Genomic DNA, 11,600 nt, shown 5'->3' on the forward strand with positions numbered 1-11,600 from the left:
CTATTATTTAAACCTACATTGACTTGGATGTTTTCATCATTTTGGAATATATATATATATTTTATTCTTATCAAAATATTTTTAATCACCCATAAATAAAATTTAAAGAAAAATGCAATGAAGTAACCAAAATTGGTCAAAGTATCTAATATAGGTAAAGCTGTGGTTATAATATGTACAATTTTTAAAAATTGTAAACTCAAATGTTTTAAAAAATTATGTAATTTTTTAGAAAATAATTTTCAAAAGTTTAGCAATAATGCGAATTCAAAATAAAATAAAGGCATATTTAAAATACTTAACAACTTTGTAGAAATGTTTGATTATGTGAACTAAATAGATTTTGTCAAAGATATAACAAAAAATACTTACAATATTCAAAAATGTATTTAAAACAAGTAACAGTGCTCTAGTGAAGAGGTCGACTAGAAGATACCATGTAAAAATAAAATTTTTTGTAATTACCATTAATCGCTTTTCGAGTCACAAACGAATGGCACATTATATTTTTACATTCAGATGGACTTTAATACGATTAAAAGGAAAGATATATGCATGTTTTAAAACTTAAAACTTACAAATCTAATGCACTCACTATTGTGAATTTAAGTATAACGACTCCAATGTTTATGGAAAGTGGAGTTTTTGACATTCGTTCTTGTTTAAGCTTTCAGAATAACCCGCTTTTGCTATATGCAGGGTGTTTTGTAGCAGAGCAACACAGAAATGCATTTATGCGGGCTCGTACTTAAAAGGTGAAAGATGAAATTTCGGCAGCCTGCAATACAAATAACAAGAATTTCAAAGAACATTTTGCGAAATGCTCTTTACAATAGGTTATGCGTACACTAAAAATATATTTGCTCGCACGTATGCCTGCCTTATTGCAATTTATTTATCATTTATTTATATAAAAGTAAGTGTATACATATATATATATATTTATATATGTACATTTATATATATAATATATATATGTATGTTTACAATACAATATATGTTAATTTATTTATAGATAATGTTTAGATTCACTTATAAAATAAATCGAATGTTGCAAAAGAAATGCTCTCGTCAATAAAAACTTTAGTTAGTTTGAATTAAGCGAATCTTAAGGTAGTTTAGAAAATCACTACACTGATATATGTACATATATTAGATCATAAGAAGTGTCAATAAAAAAACAAACTTGTCATTATTTTCGTTTAAGAGTTTTATGAATATTTAACGAACAGTGTTCATAATGGCTTACTCTTGGGATAATCGAGTTGACTTCGTTGTGCGATATATGTATGGTAAGTTTTCGAAATAAATGCGTTACTATCATATAATTATTATTAAAGTATTTACCAACACTTTATTTAATTTACTTACATTTATCAATTAACTATTAAAGATTTTAAGAATTATTTTATTACAATTAAACAAATCCTGTAAGGAACCTGTAATATTAAATAACGATGTTCATAGCAATTTTCGACAATTGGGTTATGAGTGAATGTCTGTCAAGTTTCAAGGATTGCAAATACCTTTATTTCAAATATTACATTTATTAAAAAAAAAAGACTACTGCCATTAAAATCGAATTAAAAAGTGCTCGGAGACAGTGGCAAAAACTTACATTATAATTTCCTACATTTATTTCACCTAAAAATAGCTAATATAACAATAAATAGCTACGAGCTAAATAGTTAAAAATAGATTATTTTAGGGTTTCGCGACAAAACGGGTCGAGCTAAGTATTATAATTAATTAACATTGACCGAAAAAACTAATTGAGGAAGCATTGATGCAATATATCAAGGAAAAGCATATAGATTTATAAATAAATTTTAAACTCAACGTTTGTTAACATTTTATATCAACAAATAACTTGATAAATATTGGGAGAAAATGGTTAAGAATTAAAGAAATTTTTACATTATTTGATAAAAAAGGAGTCTATACTAAATAATGCAAGTACAAAAAAAATTTCTTGAAAATAAAGTCCTTTGCTTCAAGGAATACAAATCTTAATGATTCTACAATTAATAAATGAATAATGAAACAAATGATTGTTCGGAACTTCAAAATCTTTTAATTGAAAGTATTAGGACATCGATAGCTGGGGATATAAATATATCTAATGCATAAACATGTAAATAAATAGAACAAAGAAGACACAAATGAAAGTAATTCGGTTCAGAGAAACGAGAGACACTTTTATGAAGGTAAAGCACACAAAGGAACACATCTTAAGCCCAGACAAACGTTCTGAATTTATAATAGTTCTGAAAATACTTCGAATATTAAATAAATTTGCCATTGCTTTAAAATATTGTTTAACAAATCGCATTAAAATTCATTCTCAGTTTTTTATTTTTTATTTTTGAAAGAATTTCTTTAATCGAATTTGGTTTTGAAAAAGAAAAATATAAGTTTAGAAAAATCATTTTCAATTTATTTTGTTATTATTTAGTGCTTCAATCTATTACAGGGGCACAAAGTGAATGTATAAATAGAATTTAGCTTTAATTGGTACTACTTTAAGAATTTCGACATAAATATTAAGATGTATTCTCGTTACTATGCCTTTACTTTCAGATATCGACAACAATGGATTCCTGGACCAAAACGACTTCCAATGCATGGCAGTGCGAGCTTGCGTTGTGGAAGGAAAGGGAGACTGCAGTGCTGGCCGATTGGAAGACTACAGAAAGTTAATGAAGAATCTGTGGGATGAGATTTCTGCCATTGCTGATGACGACAAGGTAAGTTCATTAAAGAATAAAATAAAGTGACATATTGCAAAATTATACTGTTATTTTTTTGCATTATAGGATGGAAAGATTTCCAACCAAGAATTCAAGGATGCCGTGAAAAAGACTTGCGTAGGAAAGAAATATGATGAATTCCCACAGGTAAGATATATGTTCTGAGATTAGAATGTGGTGGTCAAACGGTACAAAATATTGAAAACACTAGGATGCAAAATCCACCCCAAATTATTGCATTTTCTAATATGTAAATATATTTATCGATAAACTTAAAGGCAATGCGCGCATTCATTGAGTCCAACTTTAAACTTCTTGATATTGATAATGACGGAATTGTGGGTATTAAGGAATACCGCTACAACTGCATTACAAGGGTGGCTATTGATGATATTTCACCCGTTGACAAAGCTTTTGAGTCTCTATTGAATGTAAGTGATCTTTACTTTACTAGCTCCTAGTATATTTAAAATTTGTATAAATTTAACAATTCTCTATCTATAGGATGATGACAGGAAGCGTGGTGGACTTTCGCTTGACCGATACAAAGAGCTTTACGGGCAATTTTTGGGTAATACGGCTGATAATCATCCAGCGGTCAATCTATTTGGCCCCTTATAACTTAATTATTTAAAATATTATTGTCTTCGCTGTTGTTCAACTACTATTTTTTTAAGTTTAATATGTAATTACTATGACTTTAAATTAACTAGGTTAAATGCATTCATATCATTTGTGTAGAATCGTCAGATGAACAGTTCGTTAACTTTAAAATGATTTTATAATTAGAATAGATATTTGCTCTCCGAAGTTAACCTCAGCATAAAATGTTGATTTTCTCTCAGATGAAAGCTCTTACAAAATGTTTCTCTCTCCAAACCAAATCTTGTAACATTTATTCAAATTGTTATTATGTTATGTTTATTTAGAAAAGGGTTTTGTGTAAAAGCGAATAAACTAAGCTAAAAGCGAAAATACACTTTGTCTTCAAATACTCGTACAATAAAATTATTGTCAATGGAAAGCTGCAATGAATTTTGGTATAATTTCAGAATCAGAATACCAGAAGGTATCTTTATGGAATACGTTGATAAACTGCCAAGTCTGATATTGAAAAATTAATCAAATCATAATTTTAAAGCTGATACATTTTAACATGTTGAAATAATAATTGAAAATGTTTTACGAGGGCTGTTCAATAAATTCCTACAAAACCTAAGAAATGTCTAAAATTTATCGATACTTATCGGAACAATCTGTTGTGCAACTAAAATCAATTATTGCAATATTGTTGGGATAAAAGCAAATAGATATCAGCTAAATGAACAGCTAGTTGAATGGCCGGGAGAATAAGCAGTTTATGGCAAAAAAAAAAGTCTTCTATAAAGGTAAGCACTTCAAATTCAATGGCAGAAGACAATATATTTTTTATTTCAACGCATCACTTACAAAAAAAAAAAAGGTCCCGTCTAAAATAAAAGTAAAAGCGACACTAATTAAATTGAATAGAAAATTACGTTTATGACTTTATTTCTAGTATTTTCCATCGTAGTAAAAGATGTTATGAATTAATGCAGATATGACAACAAATGTCTATAATTTCTATATTTTTGAACGGAAGAATTATGAAAAACTGTCATATGAGTCTTTAATCGGTTATGATATGAATTTCACAAATTTTAAAAAGTTTTCTTAAATACTTTAAAAAGTTTGTAATGACTTCAATCTTGAACAAAAAGATTTGTATGGCACAAGCAGCTCGATAATTTATTGATAGTAGGCTGATCAATTTGAACTGAAAATTTGTAAATGGAAAAGGTGCTTTCGTATTGACAGTATTACTGAAATCAAAATAAAAGTCTTATTAATTTAGCAAATGTAAAAAAATTTTAAGCAAATATATAACAGCAAAATGCAAAAACATTTCACTCTTGACGTTAAATGTTATCGACATCGGAAATGCCACAATTCTGCTTGATAGAAACGATAAATTATATTATCTTTTAGATTTTAACAATTTGTATTAACAAAACAAACTATTATTTAAATGGCTATAATATATTTTTACTACTATAAATTGTATAAGTCTGTATAAAAATTGTGAGGTTGTTTCTAATTTTTATTGTATACGTCAACACTTATCGACTTTTTAGTCTTTACACATCACTCACTTGCATGCGTTTCTCTACCTATTTTTTTTTTCGAGTGATTGTTTTCGTGTCATTGGTACTATTGATATCAAGTTGTAAGGCTGTAAAGGTTTTTATCGCTCGTTAGAGGTTGTATTTGTGATATTAATGAGCCGTTATAATAAACTCCCTCTGATATTCTGCTTTTTATACTGCTCGGAGCAACCGTAAAACAAAAGAACACTAATTATCAAGTTACAAACAATATTTAATAAAGCAGGTAAAATCAAATCCGTAATCTCTTACAAAATGTGCACAAATAAATTGAAACACCTATATTGTATCTTTAGATCGTAGCTACACTGACAGAATTATAAAATAAAATTGAATAAACCGAAACCGCAAGGATGATGACAGAGAAAATTGTACCCGGTCACTCAAGTTTGGTTAACAAGGGGTATGTATGCATATTAAACGTGTTTTCATTTCAATCTCATTAACTTATTTCCATGTATACACATTCGAATTTGTCTGTGTCTGCATTATAACATCTATAATTTATATATTTTGTAAGTTACGTTAACTACATATTTTATACATGCAAATGTGCGTACATATGTATCTCTATGTGTGTATGTATGTTTATATATGTATGCACGTATTTAAACATGTACTCATGTATGTATTAATATCAAATTTGTTATGTTTTATAAGTTACACATTATGTTTAAGCATCTACATTTCAACAATTACATTACATTCTTTGTTTTTACACGCGTAAAATATTCATCAATAAGTATAATTTTTTATTGTACAGCGTACATAGATATGTACATACATACACTCATGGACAACCAAATAGTTGCAGGCCATTTTCTTTTTTAAGCCTATGAGATTTACAGTTTCTTAAAATTGTATACAGTCGGTCTAGTAATTCGTTTGACACACAAAACTTAAAAAAGATAAGATATTGTAAAGTGAAGTTTTTTCGCTGTAACTATTTAAAAAGTTAAAGAAAAATGTGAATTTTTTTTTTTTCAAAACACAGTCGATATACTGTAAGCTGCAACCTGTTACAGGAAGAATCTTCAAGATATCTGTTGAGGTTAAATTTTAGCAGGAACATAACCTTTAAAACTAAGACTTAGCTTTTAGATTTGCAGAAACTGATGGAAAAATAATTATGTATGTGTTATAAAATAATTTGACAAACTAAATAAATAATTAGTTTAAACTCAATAAATAATTGCAGCTTTTAAGTGATTCTAATAATATTTATTAAAACTTTCGTATTTGTATAACCATGGGAATTTATTAGCACACATACAGTTAGTCCAGCCACTATTATTTATCAACACAATTACTGAAATTAGTGTACATTTATATTGTAATTCGAATTTTTAAGAAACTTAATTTTATTTTTGTAATTTTAAGAGTAATTAAATTTTTTGGTCACTATTAATTTTTTTTTTAATGCTTTAATATATTTGAAGGATGTTGAGTGACCATCAAATTGCGAGCAATCTAAGTGATGATATGGGTTGGAAATCTAAACTGAAACTCCCCCCTAAGGATAATCGATTCAAAACGACAGTAAGTTGAAAAACAGAAATATATATTTTCGAAAAGATGTGCAGTTTATTTGGAAATTAATCGAATGTAAAGTTAAGATATTGTTATTTATATTGATAATTTGTTATATTTTCTAGGATGTGACTGATACACGTGGCAACGAGTTTGAAGAATTTTGCCTTAAGCGAGAACTTTTAATGGGTATTTTCGAAAAGGGTTGGGAACGTCCATCTCCAATTCAAGAAGCTGCCATACCGATTGCTTTAAGTGGAAAAGATGTCTTGGCTCGTGCTAAAAATGGTACTGGAAAAACTGGAGCATATTGCATTCCCGTTTTGGAGCAAATCGATCCAACTAAAGACTACATCCAAGCATTAGTGATGGTCCCCACACGAGAACTTGCCTTGCAGACCTCACAGATATGTATTGAACTAGCTAAGCATCTGGATATTCGGGTAATGGTCACAACTGGAGGCACAATTCTAAAGGATGACATTCTTCGTATATATCAAAAAGGTATACCAACTCATTGAGTAACTAAAATTTGTAAAAATTATATAATTAGCAACAACTGCCCAAGAAAAATTAGATCAAAATTAGCAAATATTTATAATTTATTAAGAAATTAATGTATCTAAAATATATATATATCTTCATTTTCAGTACAATTAATAATTGCAACTCCGGGACGAATTTTGGATTTAATGGATAAGAAAGTAGCGGATATGTCTCATTGCAAGATCTTAGTTTTGGATGAAGCCGATAAACTGCTCTCATTAGATTTTCAAGGCATGCTGGATCATGTTATTTTAAAATTACCGAAAGATCCACAGATATTGCTGTTTTCAGCAACATTTCCATTGACGGTGAAAAACTTTATGGAGAAGCATTTGCGAGAGCCGTACGAGATAAATCTTATGGAGGAGCTGACACTGAAGGGTGTCACCCAGTACTATGCATTTGTGCAGGAGCGACAGAAGGTGCACTGCTTGAATACCCTATTTTCCAAATTGCAAATCAATCAATCAATCATTTTTTGCAATTCAACGCAACGTGTCGAGCTCTTGGCCAAAAAGATCACTGAGCTCGGCTATTGCTGTTATTACATTCATGCCAAAATGGCTCAGGCACACAGAAACCGAGTATTTCATGATTTCCGACAGGGTCTATGCAGAAATTTGGTCTGCTCTGATCTGTTTACCCGTGGTATCGATGTCCAGGCCGTTAATGTCGTTATCAACTTTGATTTTCCACGAATGGCTGAAACATATTTACATCGAATTGGACGATCTGGTCGATTTGGTCATTTAGGTAAGTTTAGAGTTTTTAAATACTTGCCGTTTGTTAAACCTACTTTGAACTTCATTTTCTTTTAGGTATTGCTATTAATTTAATAACCTACGAGGATCGATTTGACCTACATCGCATTGAAAAGGAGTTAGGAACGGAAATTAAACCCATACCGAAAGTAATTGATCCAGCACTTTATGTGGCAAACGTGGGTGGTGTATCATCTGCAGAAACATGCAACAATAGTGATCTGAATAATTCAACAAATGAAGAAGGCAATGTTAGTAAATAGAAAATTAAAAAATTGGTTTTAAAAAATAAAAGAAAAGTTTTGAAATATCTAAAACATGGAAACAATAAACGAAATCTAATATTGCAGTAAATTTGATTCATTTTATTCATAAAGATTTTCAATAGGGACAGGTGGTTTTTCTAATCATTTGAGCAACTAATAATATTATCAGCTGCTATCAAGGAATCAATCCGAAACAAGTATGGGTTACGGTTTCGGTTCCGATGCTTTCCGAAACAACTATTTCGGAAAAAGATTCTATTTCAGTTTTATTCGTTCGGCTTCAGTATCGGTACGCAACGGTAAAACAAAAAAATGTTGAAACATTTTGAAACAAAAAAATGAAAGGTCTCAGAATCAAGTTTAAAGTGTTGTTTTATACTCATTATGATATAAGGAGTTGATTAAAAGTGAAAACTTGAGATTTAAAATTTTCAATTTTAGAAATTTCAAAGGGGGCACCCTTTCCATCAAAATCGAGTCTTGGTCAAAAATAATAAAATTTTTAAATAAATTTAATTTAATTACAGAATGAATAAAGAGGCCAAACCATGACTTAAATGACATTCCGCTTGAAAATCGGTTGGGTTTTCGCGAAGCTAGGACAGTTCGAAGTTGCTCAAGCCTCTGACCTAGCAACTTTACAAGTCAACATTTTACTTAATTTTGACATGATTTTTTACAAGAAAATGAAAAGTCTCAGAATCAAGTTTAAAGTGTTGTTTTATACTAATTATGATATAAGAAGTTGATTAAAAGTGAAAACTTGAGATTTAAAATTTTGAAATTTCAAAATTTCAAAGGGGGGGACGCTTACCATTAAAATCGAGTCTTGGTCAAAAATAATTAAATTTTCTAAATGAATTAAGTTTGAATACAAAATGAATCTAGAGGCCAAAACATGATTAAAATGACATTCCGCTTGAAAATCGGGTCAGTTTTGATCAAGTTATGACAGCTGGAAGTTGGTCAACTCTTTGACCTAGCGACTTTACCACAACCGTAGCGGTACGAACGTTTCAATTTTTGGTTCTTGTTAGAGCATTAATTTCGGCTACGGTTTTAGTTTCGGTACTAAAAAAGAAACGGTTAGTTCCGGTTAACAATTCCCATACCGGTTACGGTGTTATTCCCTAGCTGCTATATTTAATAAAATTATTATATTTATATCATACTTTATCGATCACCTTTACAACAGGTCAGATAGAAATGAACTGTAGGTTGATATTTTTATTAAATAAACAGATCCTACCCCAAGCTGAAATACCTAGTATTATTTCAAATCTAGACAATCTCTCAGTACTTCAAATTATTTGGAATAATAACATATTCACAATATTAATTAATTCACAAAACATAAATTCTAATAAGTTTTATTTTCGTTTCGAATAGAGTATGAGTTTTGTCTTTGCTTAAATACAAATACATTAATAAATTATTTAATTAGCCAGAAGCTACGCCTAATGCAATTCCTCCAACGAATGCGGTTAAGAAAATGTGCAGATCATTTATTTTTGGGCCATCCTCATCGCCAATGTATTTAGCGTACCATTTCTTCACTTTCAAAGCTTTTCCCCTTAATTGATTTTCGGCTTTGTCCAGTTTACGGTCCACAAATCTCTCCGTCTGCAAATAAATTTGAAATTACAAGATAATCAGTTAAAGCTTAAATTATGTTTACCTTATCAATCCAGCTTGGATCTTGGCCAGATATGGAAGACTCCATCTTTTCAGCAATCTTGTCAACACCTCTAGTTAACTTCGGCCAGTCAATTTTGATGAATCCTTCCTGGTGAGCTATTTCAATTAATATAATACTGCCACCAATTGCAAAAGCCGCAAACTTTCCAAACTTCATGGTTGTGTATCCAGTCGCCCTATAAAAATAAACAACAACAAAACACAAGCTAAAATTAAAATTTTTTGATTAAATTAATTACTATTTTTGTTTGCCTATTTATACTGTTTATTATTAATTAATGGTAAATAAATATATCTAATACACAGATAGTACAACTTTAATCTAATAATTCAATTACCAAAAATAAAGTAAATTAATGGGCTCGAAAATGCCTAATTTTATATATCTTAAAAAAATTTAATTAAATATAATTTAAATAAGAGATAACTGAGTTTAAAAAAATATACTAAAATTGTACTCTTTTGGAGGTTCCCAAATTAAATAGTCTATTCACTTCTTGGATTGATTTCAGGTTTCTAAGCTTTCAGTATGATTCATAACAAATTCAATTAAAACAAGATCAAAATGTCACAGTGATCATAAAATCGGCATAGATTAATTATATTCACGTATATAGTCGGCTTATCACACGTCGCAGAAGCACGCGAATCTTCAATCAAATACAAAGCGAAGCCCGCGAAGATTTCCAGATCAAGTAATCTGTATGAGGACGACAATTCAAACATCAGTTTCAGACGCGATCGGAATCGTATTGCACTCAGTTCAGTGCCTAAAATAATACTCATGAAAAGTGTTATAATAAACTGATTAATTGCACAACCTACAGTCAAATTTATAGGAGATATCGAAATTTGTAAGTATTAAAATTTCGTGTATACCCAATTTCTTCAAAGAAAAGATCATTTTTGTCCTATACAGCTAGTAAAATAATTCTTCTGACAAATTATTAATTCAATAATTGTATTTTACAAAAAAAAAATAAATAAATAAATATGCTCATTTTTTGCTGGTAAAAACAATAACTTGAGTCACTTTAATTTATAATTAATAATCGACGATTTGTCTGCATAACATTATTATATAATGTGACAAAAATGATGGAAATACAAAGAAAATAACCAAAATAAAACAAATGCACAGGTCTGTGATTAAAAATTGTTTTACAGAAAATTTAATAAAAATTAAATATGCTTTTAATTCTTCTCGAATTTGTTCAAAGTTATAAAGATGCAAAGAGATTAATTGTTATCTGATGAATTTGTATGAACAGTGAGTCAAATTTATGTTTTGATAAAATCCAAACGAATGGAATTCTTTTTTCCTTTGTCTGAACATTTACTTGACATACTGTATGCAAATTGTTAGCATTAATCGCCGTACAAGCCGGGCAAATAAATGGATGATTTTTTTTGGTTTGGCTAATACGTAAATGTCTATTTTTGTATGTACTCGTACATCTGAATGTAAATACATATTAACAGGCGACGTACATACTATTTGCACAAAGCGCATACCTATAAACATACATACACACATAATAAGCTGCATTACGCATCACATCTGTATGTAGATATGTACTTAGATATAAAGCTGCGTAAAATCACAAGTGGTTAATTCTCAAACTTAGTTCTAGTCGTACCATCCTGAAGTAACGCCAATCAGCATTTGTGAGTAGGCTGAACGGCTGCTTATATCGCCTAAGACTCCTTTTAGAAACTTCGATGCTCCGTCCATCCTCGGGTTCTTTAAAATTTGTTTGCTAACTTTTTGACAGAATCTGCGATAGTTTAAATGACGAGGTAGAGGTGACACAATATATAAATAATATCGATGTTACAATTAATATCGGTAGTTCCTTTTTAGAG

General features: G+C 29.7%; 3 protein-coding genes across 3 annotated transcripts; 2 read left to right on the forward strand and 1 right to left on the reverse strand.

Moving 5' to 3' along the window:
- The first annotated feature begins 1,100 nt into the window (after positions 1-1,100).
- On the forward strand, positions 1,101-3,770 carry LOC117780820 (sarcoplasmic calcium-binding protein, alpha-B and -A chains). Its single transcript, XM_034617487.1, has 6 exons — positions 1,101-1,116; positions 1,210-1,292; positions 2,581-2,747; positions 2,817-2,897; positions 3,029-3,181; positions 3,255-3,770. The coding sequence occupies exons 2-6, from the start codon at positions 1,241-1,243 to the stop codon at positions 3,369-3,371; spliced, it is 570 nt and encodes a 189-aa protein (XP_034473378.1). The 5' UTR covers positions 1,101-1,116; positions 1,210-1,240; the 3' UTR covers positions 3,372-3,770.
- A 1,180-nt stretch (positions 3,771-4,950) lies between these two features.
- Positions 4,951-8,052, forward strand: LOC117780547 (ATP-dependent RNA helicase me31b). The gene is made up of 6 exons (XM_034617112.1): positions 4,951-5,159; positions 5,230-5,336; positions 6,373-6,472; positions 6,589-6,967; positions 7,115-7,762; positions 7,828-8,052. The coding sequence occupies exons 2-6, from the start codon at positions 5,287-5,289 to the stop codon at positions 8,031-8,033; spliced, it is 1,383 nt and encodes a 460-aa protein (XP_034473003.1). The 5' UTR covers positions 4,951-5,159; positions 5,230-5,286; the 3' UTR covers positions 8,034-8,052.
- Positions 8,053-9,392: 1,340 nt separating this feature from the next.
- Positions 9,393-11,530, reverse strand: LOC117780050 (FUN14 domain-containing protein 2). Its single transcript, XM_034616428.1, has 3 exons — positions 11,375-11,530; positions 9,715-9,910; positions 9,393-9,659 (listed from the first exon to the last, which is right to left on the reverse strand). The coding sequence occupies exons 1-3, from the start codon at positions 11,467-11,469 to the stop codon at positions 9,477-9,479; spliced, it is 474 nt and encodes a 157-aa protein (XP_034472319.1). The 5' UTR covers positions 11,470-11,530; the 3' UTR covers positions 9,393-9,476.
- Between the last annotated feature and the right edge of the window lie 70 nt (positions 11,531-11,600).

This window comes from Drosophila innubila, assembly GCF_004354385.1.
Source record: "Drosophila innubila isolate TH190305 chromosome 2L unlocalized genomic scaffold, UK_Dinn_1.0 4_B_2L, whole genome shotgun sequence".
Classification (NCBI taxonomy): Eukaryota; Metazoa; Arthropoda; class Insecta; order Diptera; family Drosophilidae; genus Drosophila; species Drosophila innubila.